The sequence below is a fragment of the Bactrocera neohumeralis genome, chromosome 2, assembly GCF_024586455.1.
Source record: "Bactrocera neohumeralis isolate Rockhampton chromosome 2, APGP_CSIRO_Bneo_wtdbg2-racon-allhic-juicebox.fasta_v2, whole genome shotgun sequence".
NCBI classification, from domain to species: Eukaryota; Metazoa; Arthropoda; class Insecta; order Diptera; family Tephritidae; genus Bactrocera; species Bactrocera neohumeralis.
In genome coordinates this window covers 18589023-18613669 of record NC_065919.1, presented here as the reverse complement: position 1 = coordinate 18613669, position 24647 = coordinate 18589023, and the positions used below count along the sequence as shown (strand labels likewise).

The window sequence follows — 24647 nt, the reverse complement described above, 5'->3', positions numbered from 1 at the left end:
TCTGTTCTTGTTATTTATTAATGACATATGTATAATCAGTTGTTAAGTATTCAAGAGTTTTATTATATGCTGACGATGTAATAATTTTTAAAACATATACTTCAAACAGCGAAAGATGTCAGTTGCAAAAAGACTTAAACAACCTAGTTTCTTGGTGTGTTAGAAATAACATGCCAATGAACCTTAAAAAATGTAAAACTATGTGCTTTTCACGTAGATCTGTAGACCCTACTTCATACGCAATACAAAACTTTAGGTTGGAGCAAGTATGCAGTTTTGTTGATCTGGGAGTAACTATGGACCCCAAACTCAATTTTAATCTTCACGCCTCTTCCACGATTTTTAAAGCTAAAGGCGCTCTTAGTTTTGTTAAACGTTGGTCTAAAGAATTTAGAGTTCCACTTACCACAAAAATTCTTTTTACATCTCTGGTGAGGCCTATATTAGAGTATGCTTCTGTGGTTTGGAACCCTAGTTACCAAGTCTATTCGGATAAGTTAGAGTCCGTTCAAAAACAATTTTTACTTTTTGCCTTAAATCATTTGCATTGGGATTCCAGTTTAAATCTTTCCCCTTACACTTACCGTTTAAAACTTATAAATCTCCCGACACTCGCTAGTCGTAGGGAGATACTTGGTATAATATTTCTTGTAAAACTCATGAATGGAGTTTAGACTCTTACTTTTAAAATTTTCTAGAACAAATTTTGAGTTAAACGAACCACTCCGCCGTATATGTCATGATTTCAATTCTCATTCCAGCACATTTGATCTAACAGACTCACTCTCATTAAAAAAATTATTTTATCTACTCTTAACAAGTAACATTTAAAAATTATAAACATACTTTAATCTAATTCTTAATTTTGGCTGTTGAAATTTTTGTTTCTGTAGCTGAGCAGCTTAAGATCGCAACGCTTAAAACTCTCTTACCTTTTATGACTCGGCTAATTTCGCTCGTTCGCGGAATGCGTCCCTCGCGTCGGTTGGGAGGAGAGTAATCGTTGGGTATTATTGATGAATGTTCTGTAAAAGTATTCTGTATGTATGGCAGCGATGCCAACCCTTAGACTAAAGTAATCCACCCTATTATTTGTCTGTAATAGTGGGCATTCCAAAGTATTACTAAGTAAGTTCCCGTTTCTACTCAATACCATAGAATTTCGTAATCCTATATAACTACTTAACTTCGGTCCCCAATATTACCTTCCCTCTTAGAGAAAAGCGGAAAAGGTGCGAGGTGGACAGGAACGAAAGGATAAGCTTCTATAAGGATGGCCAAACTACATAGTCAAGTTTACAATGTCTATTCAGCAAAATTAGATACCAAAACTGCCTTTCGTCTGTCAGGCGGAGATCACAGTCGGAGATCACAGCAATTGAAGAAAGCCTTCTTGGTACGACGTGTACTCACAAGAAGGAATATATTTGTAAAATACTCGTTATATACAGATAGTAAAGCGGCTTTGAAAACGCTAAAGTCTCTTAAGGCTTCGTCAAAGATAGTGAAAGAATGTCTTAATGCATAATTGGATTTAATATCTTATTTCACAGCACACCTGCAAGGGGTTCCAGGACACGTTGATTTTCCTGGTAACTGTGAAGCAGATGAACTAGCCAGAACAGGAACCACCGTACAATTAAATTACGGAAAATAGCGAATTTACATTTCTCTGGCTACTTGTACATATTTAATCGATAAACATCTTATAAATGTAGCAAAGTCAAGGTGAAATCAAAGCCTTGATTTGCTCAACAAGCAGGTAAAAGTGGCATGAATGTAACATGGATCGCACATACTGACTATTTAAAACAAAAGAAATGACATTAGAACTCTAGCTGGAGTGCTAAAAGATCACTCTCTAATTGGCAGACATGCCAGCAGACTAGGAACACCACATAGTGAGTATTGTAGGAGCTAGAAGAAGAGCAGATATATGTATGAGAATGCAAAGCTATGTTTAGGAAAATAATCTCTACTATCGGCCAATAATTTTGGTACACCTCAAGGAGTAGGTCTGATTTTGTTTCATCCGAATGAATTCAAATTCTCTAGTTCATATGTATGGTTTCTGACAAAGTTCGCGATCTGTTGGATTTGGCGAATCAAGCCGCTTACTTTGCTATACTATAAAGATCAAAAAAGCGTCGAACTGAAATCAACTAGCGTCTAATATTATTCTAATTATCTAATGACAATTATTAGCAATGGGGTAGACTTAGAAGATGTTAAATTTTAAGATCTTTCATGACTTTAGTGATAGTGGCGCCATAAAGCACCTGTGAATGGTAGTAGAGCAAAAAAGGAGTATGTGTTCTTCCATATACTTGTATAACAGATCAAATAGAAAAGTCTTCCGGCCCGACACATAGACACTTAGACATACTAAAATTAAATCCATAAGAATTTTAAGTTAGCTCTAACCTTAAAAAGGTACTTGTGGGATCATTCGTTTGTGAATTATATCCTTTTGACTGAAGCAACTTTTTTTATTGTTGAAAAAAAATGGTTAAGAAGGTGTTTCGCGTATTGATAAAATATTGTCTTTTGAAGAGAAATAATACACTTGAACCAGAAACTTGGCTTGATGACGACTTTTCGGATACTGTCCCAAGAAAATCAACGATCAAGGATTAGTAGCAAAGTTGAGACGTGGTGAAATGAACACCGAAGTCGTTGAAAGCAGTGGACGCCCATAAGAGGTTATTACCGACGACAAGAAAAAGTCCATAAAATAATTTTGGATGACTGTAAAGTGAAGTTGTTCGAAATAGCTGGCACTCTAAAAATATCAACTGGACGTCTACATCATATTATCCACGGATGGTTGGGTATTGCAAAGCTCTATGCAAAGTGGGTGCCGCGCGTGCTTACTTTTGACCAAAAACAAAGAAGAGTGCATGATTCGGAGCAGTGTTGAGAGATGTTTAAGCGTATTATATTCGAATTTTTTCAGCGGCATGAAACGATGAATGAAACAGGACTCCTTAATTTCACTGCAAAGTTCAATCGACAGTCACCCAAGTGGATAGTACATGACGAACTCGCTTCGAAATGTGGAAAAGCGCAACAGTCGGCTGGCAAGGTTATGGCGTCTATATTTTGGATGCGCGTGGAATAATTTTCAATGACTACCTTGAAAAAGGAAGGACCATCAATAGCGACTATTACATAATGTTATTGAACCGTTCGAAGGACGAAATCGCCGAAAATCGACCGCTTTTGAAACAAAAGAAAGTGCTGTTTCATCAAGACAATGCACCGTGCCATGAAAATGGTGGCAAAAATCCATGAATTGGGCTTTGAATTGCTTTCGCATTCACCGTATTCTCCAGATCTGGCCCTCAGCGACTCTTTCCTGTTCTTGGATTCCAAAAGAATGCTCGCTGGGAAGATTTTTTTTCTATTTTGAAGTAAAGCATAAATCGTCAAACTACAAAAAGGGATCTGGATGTTCGCTGTAGACACTGTATCACCTTTGAAGGAAACTATGTTGAATTAAGAAAAAACGAATTTTGCAAGTATATCAAGACAAAAATATATTTTTTAGCGTTTCAAAGAATTTCATTCATTGCTTTGTGGGAAAATATGTCATTACAAGAAAAAATTAAATCAAAATAACCATATGTCCGAAATCACCGCTCGTAGTACAGCTTAATTTTATAAAATGTAATTAATACTAGAGCAAACTTGCAACCCCATTCATGTTGCAACTTATGAATGAAGTGTCCGAGGTTTTTCGGCATTTAGTTACGCACACACAAAGCGCCATTAAGCAACGGTCAATCTGGAACAAAGTGAATGGTCAGCGAACGAGCGCATCAAAACAAAAATCAATCAACCAACAGACGAGTAAACAACAAAAGGTAAGGTGCAACAGCTGTTGATCAACATCGCCAAAAAAAAATGTAAGAACAGCACAACAAAAAAATCACAGGGCGCTGAAATATCGATGAGAACCTGTGCGCGCACGCAAGGGCACTTCGAGAACCTGCCACAACCACCACCACCACCAGCAACAGCAACAGCGCCAGCACTCACATTCTGTGCAAACAATCTCATAGTGAATAAGAAAGAATCTGCATGTCGGCCCAGATTAAGCCGCCGCTCCACGCTTGTATGTGTGTTGTACTTGTAAGCGCGCGCGTTTGCCGAGTGGCAGGTGACTTCTGTGTAGGGGGCAATCGAGCGATCAGAGTGCGATCAGTGCGCACGGTGGGAAAGCAGGGAGAAAAGTTTCTCACGATCCTGACACACATAGCTGAAACTCCCCTAACCAAAACCGAACCGAACCAAATGACAGCAGTGCACAATGTGCACACACATATCGATCGCACAAGCAGACATACGATCAACTATGCATGGTGGATATACATATGTATGTATATATGCGCCGAAATATGCACGCATTTCTTCCGTTGTTCATTTATTAACACTCGTGAGCAGAAATGCGACATTGCAAACAATTTTCACTTTTGTCCTCAATAGGTACTGAGCGATAGAGTCTAGTCCAAAACCACCAGATTATATCGTCTATGTAAACCACGGACGATTTTGGAATAGGTTTTGCATTCATGCTTTGACAAATATCTCTCGTTAAATCGGCCATACAAAATATTTTAAGATTACTATAGAATAAATAACGTGGTTTTCAATAATAGCACTACAAAAGTGTTTTTTTTTTTAATAAAACGCTTGCAGAAGTCCAATTCTCGACGGTTTTCAAACATAAATCGGCCGATACTGCTACGATTTCACGTTCGATATTCGTACGAAGTTCATCAATCATCGCTGGCTTGTTGGCATAGACGCTAGACATGATGTAGCCCCACAGGAAATAGTCTAACGGCGTCAAATCGCACACCGAAGCGGCCAATTGACTGAGCCATTTTGTGAGATAAGACGTTCACCAAACTTGGTTTTCAATAAATCGATTGTGACATTCGCTGTGTGGCTTAAGGCGCCGTCCTGTTAGTACGGGCCAAAAATATTCGGTTACCATTGAGCCTTAGCGATTCCCATTCACAGTAACGTGCCGGTCTTTATCATCAGTATGGTCTCATGACTTCACCGGCCCATAAACCGCACCACACCATAAGTTTTTCGGTATACAATGGTGACTCATGGAGTACGTGTGGATTGCTGCCTGGCGAATAACGCATATTTTGCTTCTTGACGAAGCCATTTAGCCAGAAATGAATCTCATCGCTGAAGATGATTTTCGATGAAAATCAGATCTTGGAAATGTTGCTGCTCAGCCCAATTCACGAACATGCGATGATTCTCGTGGTCAAGCGGCTTCAGTTGTAGCGTCAATTTGATCTTGTAAAGAGGTAGGCTAAGACCTTTTCGAGAAATTCGCCACAACGAAGTCACAGAGATGCGCAACGCTTGAGAACGACGTGTGAGAGACTCATTTGGGTCTTCCTCAATTGATGCGCTAGCGGCAGTTAAATTGTCGACACTACGGGCACTTCTTTGTTTCACAGACACGGGAACATTTTGTATTGTGCAAATGGATTCAAATTTTTCCACTAGACGCTCAATTGCTGAACTGAGAGGACGATAATGATGACCATAAATTGGACGTAGCGCTCTTAAAGTTGAGGCCACGGACTCCGAATTTCGCTAGTAAATTTTAATAAATTTGACTAGTTGTTGGATCGTATATCTTGCCATTTCTTCTTGATTAAATGGCGAATTTTACTGAGGAGAAATGTCAAAAAAGCGGTAAAAAATATTTGACATCGTTTGCTGTCCCTATCGGTCTACTTTTGCAGCGTCCCTATCGTGGGTCGTGGGTTAAAATCACGAAAGCTGAAGAGCTCGAGAACTAGGGCGTTTGGTAGGAAAATAGTAGAGAATTTCTTTTCTTATAGCTATCACCTATCGATATCTCGACATAAAAGTTAAACCACCGATATCTCAAGCTATGTAAAGCTATGCTATAAATATTCTCATTAGTCATTCAGAAAAATCTTAGAAGCAATAGGACCACACAATTATCAGAATTTAACAAGAAACACTCAATAACAAAGGGAACAATGCATATGTCCAAGTTAAAACCACCTCTGCTGCTATCGTATTGAATTCTGTGTTCTACAATTTTTTTTCACAGCAGTGTATGGGTGATATTGCTGTTACAGTTCTTCTGCTAAATATAAACACTATGATGAACGTGCTCATCATCATTACAATGCGTCACACAGTGGATCTTGGCTAGCTTGTTGGTGGCATTTATTACTGTTGCTGCTGTTGTTGTTGTTGATTTTCTTCTCATTGCACGCGATGCAGCGCAATTTCTTCTGCGAGAGCTGACAGGAAATGAAACATAACGACAAAAACTCCATCACCAGTCACCACCGCCGGTATGCACATAAGAGTACATATGTATGTATGTCTACAGTCAAAGGTCCGAAATTGCCGAGCACGGACAGTGTCGTTATGCCTTACTTTGGCTGTAAGACATCGAGTAACACAACAAAGTGGTGTATTGTAAATGCTGCTTATGGTATCCCTTCCGACGCACGCATGCAAGCACGCAAGCGGGCATTGCGCACGCAGCCGACATACCGAACGGGGGAAAAAACACGAGCCCGAGCGTGTGACCATTGAACGTTTGGTGGTGGATCGGCTTGCTGGTTTGATTGCTGGCTGGCTGTGTGTCGTACGCAAGAAAGAAGTCAGTGCGCTGAGTGCCAAAGGAGCGAGCAAAGAGCATAGTGTTTGTTTGTCAAAGGTCGTCGTGATCTCGCACGAGCGTTATACTCGTACCAAGTTGTTGGGGTGAGCTGTGCTCTAGATAGTTTCGATCGCTGTGTTGATGAGAAAAGTACACTGGAAAAAATATTTTAAAAACAACTTCTCTTGGTGCATTTTTCCACTACTCGACAGAAATGGATATAGGTTAAATAGTGACCTGTGTTATATGTTTAGGTTAGCATTTCTTCTACCATATTCGTAGTATGAGCCTCAAGTTTAACCGACCATTTTACTAGCTTAAATCATCTGCTAACTTTTTTGTTCTTTAAAAAAGTAATCTTCATTGCTCTGAAAACATTTTTCGTACTTGCTTTATGTATATTTTTTTACATTTTTACGACCAGGTTTGGAACTTAAAAGACCAGGTTTTGGTTAACAGAATGAGACACGTACATAGATGCTAAAAAAGATAAACAGGATTTTAAACTATAATCTGCTGATCTGACAGCAGAAATAGGAGATTCGACAACACTCGAGGGGAAGAAGTTCAATCCCAATTTCCTTCTGTCGAACCGACAAGTATCAGTCAACCAAAGTAGTTGAACCCTGTTAGCGTTTTGTTTCATCTCAGGTACACACAACTTGTAAATCTTATAAAATGGTAGCCATCACCTTTTTGGGCCGACCTTTTCGCCTACGGATCAGATTCGCCGAATGAAGTGCATTGTTGAGCCTGTTCCTTGGCCTCTAATGTGCTACAGTGAATCCTGATTTCGTGGACGATGACGGATCAACGCAGAATTGTTCATGGATGGCACTTAAAATAATCTCAAGGACTGCATTTTAATGTCCAATATTTAATTTTGAGACTCTGTCTGAGCAATCTCGCGCTCATTTCCGGTTCGGAAACGGCTTAAATAGTGGCCGCATTGACCGTGAAGGCTAAGTAAATATCGGATCGAACTCGTAGTATGTTAATGATGCCCAAATAAGTTTATTCTTAGGAAAGGTCAGAAGGTTAAAGGACGTTGGGGACACGATATTTTAAGAAGGAACTCTGCCGTTAGCTCTAAAAGATTATAAAATTATATTGTAGCCTACACTAAATATGCGAAGCTAGTCCCTAAAGAAATATTGAACAAGCGAACTCTTAAGATATCGTTTTAATCTCTTCGTCAACATCAGATAATGACTTTCACTCGAAGCGTTGTTTCCTTTTCATTGGGAGTGGTTTCAACGTGGCGGGTCCCAAATCCAGTGCAGGACCGCGCTAGACGAGTGGTATAAAGCTTTATACACATTTATATAGCGAGCCGCTTGTTTCAATACTGACGCCCACTTGCAGAAGCACTTCTGGTGAACACGCGCCGCAATTAGACTTCAGCGAACCCGAATGTGTCGGAGTGGCTCCGCTGAAGCTTCCTCCCTTTTGGCCGTGACCTCAGGCTCCACACGGGTTGGCTACCGCATCTTACACAAGGGCTCTTCACGATTCCAAGGTGCGCGGCGAGTACGCAAGAGTAGAAATTGTGTATAGTCCTACAACTATAACTGCTTACCCACCACAGATAATGGCTCTCTCACTAGAAAAGCTGGTTAGTATAGCATGCGACCGCTAAAAAGATGAAGACAATACTGTTAAGAAGTGAAGTTACTAAACATCGCCTTTTCACTACTAAAATATTTCACAGTGTACTTTCATCAAACAATGTCGCTCTTCGTGCACGTGAAAAGCGCACCCTATGCTCCGCCACCAACATATAATACATTCAAGTATACAAAGGTAAGGTAACGCACGAGAGCACAGCAAGCGCACGATCAACCACCGGAGCACAGACAAAGACACAGAGGGCTGCTGGTACGCGCTATACTTGAAGGCGCTGAAGACGCACGTCTGGCGCTCGCACACCAACCGAATCGATCGTGTACGAAACGAGCGCAATGCCACTACAGACAATACGAATCAGAGCCAACGGCCAACAGTGAAGGAACGCAAATGACGATGGAGCGACACCAAACAACAACAGGTTGTGGACATAGAGAATTATTAAAAGTGCGAAGCTGGTGTTACTTACTTTAAGGGTGGCAGCAGCCAAGCAGCGCACACTTTACGAGGTGCACAAGTGTGCGAACCGAGCGCAAGGCTACAAAAGGATGGCAATACCTTGCGTTTGCATCATTTCTCAAACAGCTACCGTGCGGTAAACACTTGACACATTCAACATACTATCGGCTACGACCAAACATACTTCGCTCTGTCGGTGCGAAAAACTTGAAAACTTATACGAGAAATAATCTAAATGTGAAAACCTGTTCGTTAGTAGTGCTTTGACAAACATACAAACGTAGTGCGCGTACACTTGTTCTACAACTTTAAGACGCTTAGCGCGCACTTGCAAATCTCCAACATAACTACATAAATACAACATGGCTGTGGACGGACAACGCTTCATGACCAAGACACAACACTATCGTAAGGTCACCAAACCACTGCTGGAGCGGAAGCGACGCGCGCGCATGAATCTCTACTTGGACGAACTGAAGGATCTCATTGTGGACACAATGGAAGCGCAAGGCGAACACATCGCCAAACTGGAGAAGGCCGACATTCTCGAGTTGACCGTCAACTATTTGCGTACACATAAACACGAAATCGCCGCAAGCGTTGCACAGCATCATGCCGCCAGCGGTCCAGCTGAACGTGGCATAAATGTGGAGAAATTCCGCGCTGGCTATACGCAAGCCGCCTACGAAGTGTCGCGCGTGTTCGCCACAGTACCGGGTCTGAATGCGAAATTCGGCACAAAACTCATGAAACATTTGGGTTATCAGCTGAAGGATTTGCAACAGCCAGCGCCAGTAGCCAACGCGGCCGCTAGTGAGGAGGCGCTCAATTTGGAGGTGGTCAAACGCGCGGCATCGGCATCACCCACCGCTTCTTCGCATGCTGATGAACATATGAGGCGCGCTTACCAACAACAACAACACCAACTACAAATGTGCGATAATTTGCAGCGCTTGAGGGACTTGCATGCAGACGAGCAACACGGGGAATGTTTGTGGCGCCCTTGGTAGTACTGCCTGCAACAATGCGCAACCTGCAACATGCGTTGCTGCCGCAAATTTTCAAAGAGCTTTCGTTTTTTCACACTCACCAGCCAGTGGCTTTAATAGTTTTAAGTGTTTGTAGTGAGTTAAGTAATATGAAATAATGTTTGAATATTATATATATACATATATATATATATATGAATGTGTGTATGTGCGCACATATGTGTTGCATTAGTTTAATCAATATCAGCTTTATTGTTTTAAGTACAAATTGTCAGCCTTTTATAGTTGTATTAATGTGATTTGCCTGTGATAGCCGCCAACTCCACTCAGTTAGCGATTGGTCTGTTCGTAAACCGATCTCCAGAACTACCCACATACTTCCAAGTATATTAGACATAACTTGACATAACTTATACAATGCCTTAGTAATTATTTATAAGTGATTTGAAGTTTACAGTTTATATATTTTCCTCCTTTAATTCTAATCTAATTATAAGCACTTTTTTCAGTTCTATAAGTATATATAATTATGTTCATATATATATAGTACTATATATTATATTAATCTTAATTTGCGCTTCCAAACAGCTGTATATTTTGCTAAATTATTGGTCTAATTGCTTTAAATTTATTTCTTACAAAAAATGCCTTTGTATTAACTAGAGTTCACTGTAGCTATAAGTGCACGTTCAGTTTATCATTCTAAACTAATAAATCTAATATTTACAAACCAAATTAAGGGAGTTTTAAATACAAACAATTCTGCATTGGGAGCTTGATTTCAGCCAAAATTGCACAATCGAGTCGTTATTCGAAAGATGGAAATCGAGACTATCGAGCTACGAAACCATAAATGAGGACGACGATATGGGACAATACTCGACTAAAAGCTAAACACTGAAGTTGAGCACTTCAAAAATCCTTGAGAAAGAAAACGCGCTTTAGTTAACTTATAGGAACTGACTAAGCAATTGGAACAACGCTCGAGTAATTCCCCATAGCGAGCTTCCACTGTTTTCCGTCGATCTTTTTTAACTAAGCCGCTCTCCAGTGCATAGAAATCGAGGCAATCGATACAGAAAATTATTATTTAAAACATCGGCAAGGACCAAATAGTTTACTTCTAACTGATAAAGGGTGATCCATTTGGGTGGTTACGACTATTAAAAGAAAAAACACAGAAACTTCAAATTTAGTGAGGAATATTTATTATCATTCGAAAGAACATAGCATTTATTTTTTGAAGATTATCTATTTCAAATGTTGGCCGCAGCTAAGGCTCAGATGTTCCATCCATTGAGTCTAATTTTCGATGACTCGTTCGAGCATTTCGATTGGTAACTGGTGAATGACACCCGTGATGTTTTGCTTCAAGGCCTGAATCAAAGCGGGATTGTTCACATATCCCTACAGGAAAAAGTCTAACGGTGTGATAACACATGATCTTGGTGGCCAATAGACAGGCCCAAAACATCAAATTATCTGCTCACCGAAGCGGTGTGTAGGAAGCAGGCGCGGATACAGGGGGGGTTTCTGATATGTGTTAACTGCGGCGAACTAACTCGAAAAGTACTTTGAGTTGCAAATACAAAATTATATAGTTAATTTGTCTCGAAAATGTCGGATTTTCTTGGAAAGAGCCCATAGAGCAACGCGATAAAGTTGAACGATTTATAAACGTTGTTCGGGCTTAAGTCATTTCATGATGAATTGCCGAAAAAATACTGAAGAAAAATAGCATGACAGCTTTACACGACTTACGCGTGATCTGTCCAAAAGAGGCTATTGGAAAAAGTATCCATATTCGGATCAGTATTATTACCATAATTTTGTTTAAACGTTATTGCTATTTTCTTTACATATCAACTTCATTACAGCTCTCCTTGTTAATGTTTTTAGAACACGCTTTTGTTTTTTTTAGCGAAAAAAGAGTTCTTCTGCAATGGTGGGTCTGACTAAAAATAACCACGATTTTAGTATCAAAGAGAATGTGACAGCTTCATACTTCGATTTAGTTAGATAAAGGAAACAATTTGTATAAAGTAGCTGAGTATGGAACAGGTTTCAAGAACTGTAAATAATAAGAGTGAGTTTTACATACATATGCAACGGGATTGATTTTGACTGAGACCGATATGGTAACCCTATGCGTAGAGAGTCATTTGTACCACCTAAGCGCGGTATCGCGAATAGTATAGACTAGAATACACTGCCTGGCTGTCATTCAGGTTAACTTTTAATACGAGTATCGCGCAGGACGTCTACGCTTTTTGCGAAGTTTAATAGAGACTTGATACCGTATTCTGATACTTCATACAGGCCCTTGTACTTCAAAGACCCTAGATAAATAAGCCGAATTCTAGATACGGCTGAAAATAAGCAGAGGAGATGCTGTAGCATCTCTTTCATATGAACTTCCCTGCGCTTTCTACATGTGCCAAAGTTGCTGATGGTCATATGACTCGCGTGTGATGTCAGTAAGTTGTGACATGTCATTAGGTCAACAATCGGCCTGCAATCTTTTCGAAACCGAGTGAGTTGAAAGCTTGCGTGTTTTCCTTCTGCTCCCTTAGGCATAATCTTCGCAATCCTGCATGCCTTTAAGGCATCCCATCTCACCCTAATCGGTATATCAGCCCTTATTTAAACTTCATTATGCATCGCTTTTAAAAACTTGCGTATTTCGTAAACTGATTTGATAGTCAAGCGAATGGCACTTCACGCAATCTCATCAGCTATTTCGTTTCCTTGGAACCCAGTCTATGTATATCAGTAGGCAGTACCAGTCGCATAGACTTCTGCTTGGAATACACTGGCTGGCTCCGCGAAATAGATCGCCCACTCTTTCAGCCATTTTCGTTCCGTCGGTGTAGATGTTAAAAGTTCCGCTGTTTGGCCGCCTTTCACCCTCTTTTAGCGTGACATGAAACCTTGGGTCTTATTCTGTAACTAGATTCGAAACAAAATTTACTCGAATTCGTACTTTTGGTATTCGTTAACTCGATTTCCCGATTTTCAATCCTTCTTTCGTATAAAATAGTCGTTAGCTTTTGTGTTGTAGAAAGCAAAAACGAAAAATGTAAGTATTTATTCTGGCACAGGGTGGTACGACTTTCTCATAATTATAAGATAGATTCGCATTTCGAATTAAATACATTTTCAAATCACGATGCAGAATAGGGCCCCCTCACTCCCAAATAAAGCGTGAGGACCCCCGTCCTGTCGAACTATGTACATATGTCCAAAGAGTCTTGTAGAAAACTCACCTAAAGCAAATTCGTTTTTATGTTTATTTATCTAATATAAAGTTGGTGTGGCAGCATACATTTCCGTGAATATATAATGCTTCAAATATTACTTCTAGCATAAGAAAGAAAACAGTTATGTAGACAATCGCCTATAACCCCTACTTGCGTCCGACGCGCGCCTCATACTACAAAAGCTCCAACGTTCCCACGAAACAATTGCTGCGGTTCTTTAAACTTAACACGCAACACGCGTTTAAAAGTCCGTAAGGTCAAACTACAAAGTACCGCAGCACAAGCGCCCAGCGTACAGCATACTAGCCCTAAAACTAAGTAATTATATTTGCATTTTAATTGAAAATCATTACAATACCAACACGAGCACCGTCAATGTCAGCGACAAAGCAAAGTCAGCCGCGCATGCGCAGCACACACGTCCATGCTGAGCGCATACGCGCGGCACAACAACATACAAGCGCATACAAGAAATATTTAAGCATAAGTACGCGGCGAGAAAACAAGTGCGCTCGCGTGCACACCTCGGCCAACGAGGGCAAAGCAACAAAAAGCGCCAACAGCAACTGACTGCGCATAAATGCAGCCAACGACGAGATGAGACAAAGCGCCCAATTGGCAGGCAGGAAGTCGTTATGATACTCGAACACACTGTAAGCCGCTAAAACGTCACGATATGGCAACAGAAACAACAACAGCACGCACACACCTTTTCACTTTCCGTAGCGCTAGCTGCCGCTATGCATACATGCGAGTTAATGCTAACGACCCGTTGCCGTCGCAACCGTGGGAACGCTTTCCCACATTACATTTGATTCCATTAACGCACAGTTGCGCTGAAAAAACTATATACAATAACAGCAACAACAGCAAAGCAACTGTTGTGCACTTTAAAGGAATTCCCTGTCTCACTGCGCTTTCTTCGCCTTTTTTTCCGAGCATTACAATGCGCTGATATCATTTCAATTATAATGCAGTGTTATTATTCTTCTCCTCTACTACTTTTCATGCCTACAATTTGCTGCTCCTTACGTGCAACAGGATACAACGATTAAGGACTATTACACACAAGCAATGCACAGTACTGAAAAATCGGAATCAAAGAAATGTTAACGGCAGTAGCACAACACAGCTGCGACGTTTCAGCTCATTACAGTCGCACTGAGCGCAACTCCGTACAGCTCAATGCACGCCAGCCGTCCTTCATAGCCGTAGAGACCGCATAACGGACGACCAGATTGCAAAATTCCCATGCTTTGCTCGAAACACCCGACTCAACGCGATCCGGCTGGCTGTATGGCAATGCAACCACATACTCCATAAGGGTGTTTGTGTGCGCCCTTATCCTTGCTCAACACGCCGTTTGCTCGCTGGCTGATGGGCTGACTGGCATATTGTCCGGCTGTCTTCTGGCTGCATGCGCAGGTGAGCACATACGACGTGTGAGAAACTTACAAGGAACGTAGTTCCCACGGTTTGGAGCGATCAGAGATCCTGCGTCTTTATGTGTATTGTGAAATTTGATTTCCTCCCCTATAAACCGAGCGATCAAATGCCGGGCACAAACGCAAGAAGGGTGACTTGCAAGACACAAGCATAACCAATAAATAGACATGCTAAGGAATGGGCAGTTTGGCAGGGAGAACAGGAAGAAGGTAGTGTAAGGGGTGCGCATGTGTGTGCTGGCATGTAAGCGACGAAGCAACGTGGATAAGAAAATAGAGGGTTGATTTCTGCTTTAATGTGAGCGCACAATAAACACCACAACAACACGCACGTCAAGACCGCAAAAGGACGAGTGAGCGTACGGCTCTCAGCGACTCCAACTTGTGTGTGTCTTTACTTTACGAATACGGAGTACTTTTGAGGGTTGTGCTCGGCAGAGTTAGCGCTCATTGCCACATTCCTGTACACGCCGTTGGAGTATAAAAGGGTGTAGGCTAAGGACAGCAACATGCATTCCACCGCAAACACTCAACAGTGAAACACACACTGGATTTTAGTGCAACACACACGTACCACCGAGAGAGAATATTCAATAAAATTCGCAACACAATGTCCATCCAAGTATCGGAAATGTCTAAGACTTATCAATACCGCAAAGTGATGAAGCCAATGCTGGAGCGTAAGCGGCGCGCACGCATCAACAAGTGTCTCGATGAGCTGAAAGATTTAATGGTCGTCACATTGGAGTCGGAGGGCGAGCATGTGACGCGGCTGGAAAAGGCCGATATACTTGAGTTGACCGTTACGCATTTACAGAAATTGAAGCAACAACGCAAGGCCGCTGCCTCCAAGGGTGGCGCTATGTCACAAGCTGAGGGCTTCCGTTCCGGTTATATACATGCCGTTAACGAGGTATCACGCTCACTCTCACAGCTACCCGATGTGAATGTGCATCTTGGCACCCAACTGATGACACATCTTGGCCAGCGTTTGAATCAACTGCAACCCGCCGTACAGCCACCAACACCCATCAATGCGCCGCTATCAGTACACATTGCCAGCAACGCCAGCCGCGCACATTACTCCGTGCCCATTTCGCCAATCTCCAGCTACAATGGCAGCCCAAACTCGAGCGCCAGCAGTGAGAAGCTTAGCAGCAGTTGTATGAGTCAAAGTCTGCTGACCACCTATAGTGGTCATTCGCCCATCGATGCACGTATAGCTACCAATGCAGCACAAGCTGAGGAGGAGGATGTCTGGCGTCCATGGTAGGCACGCAAAAGCCAAACCAAGTCAAGCAGCGTCCGCAGCAGTTCCCAGTACAAAACAATTTTATACTCAGTGATAAAGTCTTCCAGACGTGCAGACACCAGCCAGGATCTGCCGTCAATTGCCGTTATATATAAAGCTTTAAAGTAGAGGAGAGGCTTTTGTTAATGGCCACGTTTCCAGCGTCATTAACGAATGCATTTCATCGTTGTGATTATCACACAATTGTTAAACATTGTCATTAAGTTTATTACATTATAGTTGAATTAGAGAAAATTTTAAAAAAATTTAGCCTATGTAATTTTAAAAAATATACAATAATAAGTAATGAAGAAACATAAAATTGTGTTTTTTACTTTAGAGCAACTTTGTTTTCAGAAAAACAGTCCGGGGACGAAAAACATATTTCATCTGATGTTTCGTTTTCGAACAGTCGAGTTTTCAAAACCAAAAATCCAGAAATGTCTAAAGCAACTAAATATGTCTTTCATGAAAGTTTGTCCTGATTTGGAAACTTGAAAGTGCTCAGGGGGCTGACAAAAAGTGCAGTGATGAGAATTTATTTCATTTACTTAAATATCCGCTATGCTTGGCTGGTGAACTTGATAGAACAGATACCTCGGTTTCATTAGAGCTGAAAAGAGAAGGGTATATGCAACGCTGGCCTCTTGGGTGGGCAGATGCAAGGTGCTTCAGACTCAGGTTAATACGTAAGAGGTCTCTTCGACCTCAGAAAAAGTTTTTTTTTTCAATAGTTGTAGGAGTTCTGATTGGACACTTTCCGAGCGAGAGTTAATATCGAACTACTATAATTTTTATCTGGATTTACAATGAACTGGCTGGGGAGATCGGCTGGGTGAGATCGTGGACAATTCCTCCCGAGCCTCAAGTTCTCAGGATGGTCCCGTGTTAGGCAACACTTTTTTTTTGCAGATTTTGTTCTACAATAATTCATTGCAATCATCACAGGGGTCCTATTTCCTCGCCACGGCCCTGTTTGCGATTATTTTCCCTTTCAATTGTCACCTGTGCGGCGCTAGTGTTTTGAGGAGAAATATCGAGGACGATGTTTATGTTTCTTTATAAGACGTCGGGTCCAAGTATAGAAATAGTGCATGTAAATAACTAACTAAAAATTGTTAGCTCATCAGTATTTCCTAAATACTTCTTCTTCTTTATTGACGCTTACGCGGTTATAGGCGAGTTTACAACAGCACGCCAGTCGTTCTTCCTTTTCGCTGTTTGGCGCCAATTGGAGATTCCAAGGGTAGCTAGGTCCTTCTCCACCTGGTCTTTCCAACGAAATGGAGGTATTCCTCTTCCTCTGCTTTCCGCGGCCTTCCGGAGAAACTTTGTCTCCAAAAACTTGTAACGTCGACTGACTCTTTAGAAGGTCGGGAATAATGTGTGACCTATAGAGTTAGGTCTTTGTTCGTCGAGAGAGGACTTTACTTCTCAATTGCCTGCTGAGTCCGAAGTAGCACTTGTTGGCAAGAGTTATTCCTCGTTGGATTTCCAATCACCCATTGTTGGTGGTGTTTATACTGGTTCCAAGATAGACGAAATTATCTACAACTTCGAAGTTTTGACTGTTAACAGTGAGGGGGGCCAAGTCGCTAGTGCGACGATTGTTTGTTTGATGATAGTTAATATTTTGTTTTGCCATCGTTCACTACCAGACCAATTTGCTTCGCTTCGTTATCCAGTCTGTAGAAAGCACAACTAAGGGTCAATGATATTAATATCATCGGCGCACGCCAGCAGCTGTACACTCTTATAGAAGATGGTATCTTCTCTGTTAAGTTCTGCAGTTCAAACTATTTTCTCCAGCAGTAGATTGAAGAAGTTGCACAAAAGAGATTCGCCTTGTTTGAAACCTCATTTAATATCGAACGGCTCGGAGAGATCCTTCCCGATCCTGTTGGAGCTTTTGGTATTGTTCAACGTCAGTTTACATAGCCGTATTAGTTTTGGGATACCAAAGACAGACATCGCGGCATAAAGGTAGCTCCTTTTCGTGCTGTCAAAAGCTTTCCTAAATACTATTTGAAGAATATTTTTATATGTCCATACATACATACTTATGTATATATTTAGTTTGCACCCAATCACTTCAAGGATGCTAATCTATACTCGTATTACATACCCTTTATAATCATTATAAAAATAACCGGAAACTATGCATTACTTTGGAAACGGCGGAGAGATCGCCTAAACTGTGTCTAAATTTCCTGGCTTTTAAAGGCATATACATAGTACATACATAAGTATTTATGTATCTAATTATATTAAAATGACCAAATCAAGAAATGGATCGACGACACGCATATAAACACACATACACGTACAATTATCAATAGAAATATATGTATAATAATGTTCAATCAAAATTTGTTATATCATTACAAACAATAGTGCATGTACGCATATGATACCTGTCTTCATGAGATTTCCCCATTCTTCTCCAATTATAATAAAGAAATAAAAATCAAAAGCGATACCTGCCATTTCCTGCACGTCAATCAAATCAAATCCTTTTTATACGGCGGTACACCTCAATAATTTCGAACACCAACCAAGACAGGTAGTCCGACGCTCCGAGGCTGGAGTGTGGGCAGTGAAGAAAAAGTAAATAAATGTAGAATACAAGTGTTGCAACCCCCTAATTTTCTACCAAACTACGCATTTCACTTTCTTTAGCGCTTCGCTGCCTTTTATTCTATCCATATTCATACATACATATGTATCTGTTTGCCGCAGCTCCTTTTTATTCAGTTTCTAATTAAAAATAATAATGTTTTTTGAATGTGTGAGAATCGTGGCGATAAGATTTGCTTTATTTGCTATGGTCAGCATCGAGGCCCGAGGGTGACTACAAAGCACTGTGTTTGAGCGTGATCAGAGCCTTAGCAAGTTAATGTACGCATTTGTACCCATGCACCTATTAGTTGGGTATAATGATTTGTTGGATGTAATGATGGTTTGTGACAAAGAAAAATTAAAATATGTAGAAAATTAGTCGACTAGTAGTGAACGAGGGCAAGACGAAATATCTGCTGTCATCAAACAAACAGTCGTCGCACTCGCTACTTGTCTCCCACGTCACTGTTGACAGTCATAACTTCGAAGTTATAGACAAATTCCCTATCTTGGAATAACCATTAACACCAACAACATTATAAAGCCTTCCCGCGATTTGGGTTTTAACGAAATCCAACGACAGAATCACTTTTGTCAAAAGTCAGGTGCTACTTCGGACTGGTGGCCAGGATCTTAGTCGCCTCTTACGACAGGCATGCCTTACCGAGAATTCGTAAAGTCCTCTCTCGACGAACAAAGACCAAACTCTATAAGTCACTCATTATTCGCGTCCTGCTATGTATATGGTGCAGAGGCTTGGACGATTACAACATCTGATGAGTCGACGTTACAAATTTTCGAGAGAAAGGTTCTGCTGAAGATTTAGGCTAGGTCATATCGTCCGAATGGATGAAAACACTACAGCTCTGAGAGTATTTGATGCAGTACCCGACTGAGGCAACAGTGAAACCGGAAGACCTCCCCTCCGTTGGAAAGACCAGATGGAGCAAGAACTTGGCTTTTGGAATCTCCAGAAGAAACAGTATGGAAGAAACAGCGTAAGCGATATCTAGGCCAACGTAAATTATTGAATATTTTACGCATATGAAAATTCTCGATTGTATTATAATATATAACCTGGAAGCTTTCTCCCTTTTTAGAAATTCAAAAAAGTGAAAAGAAACCTTCCTGGACGCTCTCTTCGATAACTAGGATAGAACTCTCTATCAATCGCAGCAAGTGCGGTAGCTTCGACAGCAAACAGTTGAGGAAGCACGGTTTGGAAGAAAATGTCGAACAGAAACAAATGACTTTTTTTCATATAGGCAGATTATCGATATGCCTTTCTCATGCACTAGTGCTAGAACAAATTTGCGGCAGCTTCATTTCCATTTGAAAGTGTCGCCAGATCAAATGGCTTCAAGATGTCAGTACGGCTGTCGTCCGAAAACGTGGCCTTCATTACTAAACCCATATATAGTCTCTACGAGGATCTGACATGAAAGGTCAAAACGCGGTGGAAGTATGTACCGAGGCGTGAAACTGCGAAGGTCAAAGTGGTATACCACAAATACAACAAAGTTCTTGCTTGCACTCCACAGAAGGGACTATAAGAATATAGTTTGAATGCGAGCTGGTAACAGGCTGGTGGCATAGGAACTGATAAGTCGAGAAATCTGCAGGCAATGAAAAGCAAGGCATCAGGGAAACAATGGCCTTACGGTATGAGGCACTGGAAGGGGAACCTAATTAAATTCGCATTCTAAAGTATGACTACTTTTCATGGACCTTGTAACGGGACTCTATCTGAAAGCGCTAAGGATTAAATCTGGTCTATGCGTGGCTTATCAACCTACCAGACTAACCTAACAAAAAAAACGATAAATAACAAGATTTCTTTTTTTTATAAATACTCCATAAATATCACCCGAAATATCTGAATTGGACTCAACTCAAATTGATTAGACAGTTGCGCTAACCATTAAATGTAATGAAATTGAAACTGTAGCTAAGGCATTCAGTTTGAACGGCTACTTCGATATGTTCGGATCGCACTCAGCTCCACCTTACTCGGCTTTATATCGTTTCTTCGGTAAGATCGGCTAACAAAGGACAAACCTAAATCACAATTCATTGCTGTGATTAATAGAGGTGGTGCATGTAGAATTGAAAATTCGGGCTTGCTGACCGAAGAGCTACTTTTTTTTTATATCGAAAACAAAAAATACAAAAACCAAAGTAAAAATCCAATAAAAACGCAGTAAATGCTGGCAGTGATGACCAGTCAGCAAAAAAAAAAGTAGCCGAAATCCTGCTGATAATTTGAACACGTGTGCACACAATTAAATTTTTTTATATACTTACATGCAGTTGTTGTTGTTGTTTAATTTTGATTTTTTTCATTATGTGTTTTGTATTAATTTCTTAAGGTTACAAAATTGTAGCACAAGCAAGAACAGAAAAGGCATAATCATGCAGGACGTCGTCATCAACGTCGCCTTCGTCGCTATTTGAAGAGCCACAACGTTGAAGACAAAGGCGTGGCGGGCACAAGACATGAAGGGCCATGAGCCAAGGGAGACTACTACTACAACATGCAATGGAGATTACCACACATACACAACTGCATACAGTTATGCACGTAAAAGTGCATAAGATAAGATCAGCGTGCCTAATCAGTTTATTGTGGGCATTTGTATGGATGTGTGACCCCTGACTGGACAGCGTACGACCCAAAGTGAGCTCGAAGTAAGGACCAAATCATACATACTATTACATATGTATGTACATAAGTATGTATACATACTATGTACTAGCATACAATAAACGCTTAATACAATTATACATGACAATACAACAATAGCAGCGGAGCGTTGAATAGCCGAGGATTGTGTAAAACCAGAAATCGCAGCAAGACAATTTTTTATAAATGAAATAAAATTAAAATTAAGAAAAATGTGAAATAAAAACAACGTAGACTAATAAAAACAACAACGCACAAAGAATGTGCCCCCATGAGCGCAGTCGCACACAAAGGAACGACACACACGGACAAACACACAAACATACAAGACTTCACAGGGCAGTTGAACGGCGCGTACGCTATGGTTGTGCTACTAAAGCGTGGACGAGGCTTCTGTGATGATGATTGCGCACTAATAGGCTCATCTCATTCAACACGCGCATGCGCAACGGCCTGCCTGGCCAAATATGTACATATGTAGCTTGATAGTTCGAAAGGCGTGTGCTCAACTGTTGCTGCCTTAACGTGTCTTCAACCCATCCTCCAGCATGCTTTGTTTGATCACGTAGCAGAATGTATACAAATTCAACTCCAAATGGAAAATAATATAAATTAACATGCGCATGAATACACATACATACATACAGGCGTTCGTGCCTGCAGGACTTCATTGAAGGAGGTAATGTAAACAAAGTTGCGACGAAAAATTAAATTAAATATAATAAATTAAGAAAATGAAAACAAAATGCAAGATTTGTGCATACATAAGTATGTACATATGTATGTATGTATATGCGGTACAGGCCGCAAAAGTGTTGCATTGCTCTTTTGGTGTCACATTACCATGCATGCATCAACAAGAGGCGAAGCGAGCCGATTGCTTGCTGACAATTACACACATATACATATATGTATACACTTGTATACATGTACCAACTAAGCAGTAACCCAGAGGTTTGGGGTGTTAACCAGATGTGGTTGTAAGTATGTCCGTCCAATAACGTTTTTCATGCACATTAGGGTGGTGAATATAGTTTTTTGAAGTGAAATTTAGTACAAAAATCCGCTCAATTGCAACAAAATACTACTATTACAAGCAGAACAAAAAATACTTTTTTGAATTAAAAAAAAAAAATTGGAAGTTGCCACCAGTTTCAAAAAATTTAATTAAATATATAAAAATTGCAAGCCAAAATGTGTGGAAACTGTAAAAATTTAAGAAAACTTAAAAAGCATTCAACATAATTTTGAGGAAGGTTGCCAACTGTTTAAAAAATTAATTATTTTGTTTGCGAATTATTGTAAGAGGAGTATGAAACTAAAAGGGTTTAAGCAGCCTTACAGTTAACATAATTTTTTTTGAAGGGTTGCCACCTTTTTAAAACTTATTAGTTTCAACAAAAAATACTACTACTGATAGCTTAACAAAAAAAATATTTTTTTCGAATTAAAAAAAAAAACAAAAACAAATGGAAAGTTGCCACCAGTTTCAAAAAATTTAATTAAATACATATGTATGTATATAAAAATTGAAAGCCAAAATGGTGTACAAACTGTAAAAATTTAAGAAAACTTAAAAGGCGTTCAAAATAATTTCGAGTAGGCTTGCCAACTGTTTAAAAAATTAATTATTTTGTTTGCGAATTATTGTAAAAGGAGTATGAAACTAAAAGGGCTTAAGCAGCCTTACAGTTAACATAATTTTTTAGAAGGGTTGCCACCTTTTTATAACTTATTAGTTTCAACAACAAAATACTACTACTGATAGCTTAACAAAAAAAATAATTTTTTCGAATTAAAAAAAAATTGGAAGTTGCCACCTGTTTCAAAAAATTTAATTAAATATATAAAAATTGCAAGCCAAAAATGTGTAAAAACTGTAAAAATTTAAGAAAACTTAAAAAGCATTCAAATAATTTTGATGAGGTTGCCAACTGTTTAAAAAATTAATTATTTTGATTACAAAGAGGAGTATGAAACTACAAGGTCTGTCGCAAAAAAAAATATTTTTCAAAAGTTATATTTTTTTATTCAAAGTAGTTTCCTTGTGCTTCGATACAGCGTTTAGCCCGGTCAATCCTAAAAAAAAATCAGCCTTGTCTTTATTTTTGACTTCTGAAGACGACCGACTTCTGATCGTCACAGAGGTCCTCACGACCTTCGTGGAATCGCTTAAACCACTCATGCACATTACTACGGGATAGGCACTGATCACCATAAACTTTTTTCATCATTTGAAATGTTTCAGTAAACGTTTTCCCAAGTTTAAAACAAAATTTAATATTTGCTCTTTGCATTTTACGACCGATGACCAAAAGCTGCTGTCAGCAAAATTGCTGCATTTTGGACAAAGAGCGACCTGATAGATTCAAGAGCTGTCATTTCATCAAGAAAAAACCACGGTTTACTCCGTGGGTTTCGAGTCGGTGGAATTATCGGTCAATCTTTCTTTAAAAATGCTGCCCGTGAGAACGTAACCGTCAATGTTGACAGTTTTCACGACATGATAACCCTCATTACTACTCGCAATGCTCGAACGAGTTATCGAGAATTGGACTCAATAATTTAGACGTAGCCGTTGCCAACATTTGAAACATAAATGCCAAAGAATGTTCTTTCGAATAATAATAAATATTCCCCATTAAATTTGAACTTTCTGTGTTTTTTCTTTAAAAAAGTTGGGAGTTATATGATACAAATACAGATTTTATAAAGTCTCCGACGTTTCCTTCTGGGTGTTACAAACTTCGTGACAAGCTTAATGTACCGTGTATTTTTATTGAAGAACTTAAAACATTACGTTTAAAATTATGTTTCTGCTTTTGACGATGTAAGTCGTTCGTCAATTTGGGTTTTCATGTACTTTAACCGGTTTTTGTTTATTGTGATACGTCAACGAAAGCCCTAATAATATTTCCATAGTCTCAAACGCATGTCATCTGCGAGTGACTTTTACATTCCTTATATGGTGGTCTAATGTGTTAACTCTCTGCTCTTGAAATATTGATCACGACATGTTTTCCGACGTATTTTTTTCTATCAAAAAACTTAATGAGGATATTTTTGCTGTTCAACTTATGTCACGGTAAATTTTGGTCAAATAGAGTTTAGCCTACCATACTATATATAGATTCCAATTGTGAAATGGCTTATACTTCACCAACAATTTTAACAGGTTTACTGAGTAATTGAAACCAATTTAGATCGGTGAAATTCAGCCAATCGAAGCGTTTCGATTACGACAGCTTTACTAATCTCATACCTGATAAATAGCTTCCTTGTTGACAGGTACACCCTATTATTTACTTACGTATACTTAAGCCCTTGTAAGTATGTTTGTATGCTATAAGCACGTGCACACAATAACGTCCTTTGTATTGTGCCTCTCACCATTGCAGTCAGCGTTTCTCTGGTGTATTTATAAATATTTTGTCTGCCTTTTTTATGTATTTAGTTTTCAAGTTGCAAGCACGAGTATAATCGTCCACTTGTCGCATACTCAACGGCGTCGCCGCTTGTGCATTATCGATAAACATTAATATAACTGTATTTACTGTTACTATTTTTAGCCAGCCACAATAGACTAAATTAGA

The 24647-nt window shown here is 39.9% G+C and overlaps 2 protein-coding genes across 2 annotated transcripts; both read left to right on the top strand.

Annotated features, from left to right (window-relative positions):
* Positions 1-9129: 9129 nt before the first annotated feature.
* On the top strand, positions 9130-10121 carry LOC126751052 (enhancer of split mdelta protein). Its single transcript, XM_050460974.1, has one exon. It carries the CDS (start codon positions 9130-9132, stop codon positions 9775-9777), a length of 648 nt encoding a protein of 215 aa, XP_050316931.1. The 3' UTR covers positions 9778-10121.
* Positions 10122-15071: 4950 nt separating this feature from the next.
* LOC126751051 (enhancer of split mgamma protein) lies at positions 15072-15734 on the top strand. Its single transcript, XM_050460973.1, has one exon. It carries the CDS (start codon positions 15072-15074, stop codon positions 15732-15734), a length of 663 nt encoding a protein of 220 aa, XP_050316930.1.
* The last annotated feature ends 8913 nt before the right edge of the window (positions 15735-24647 follow it).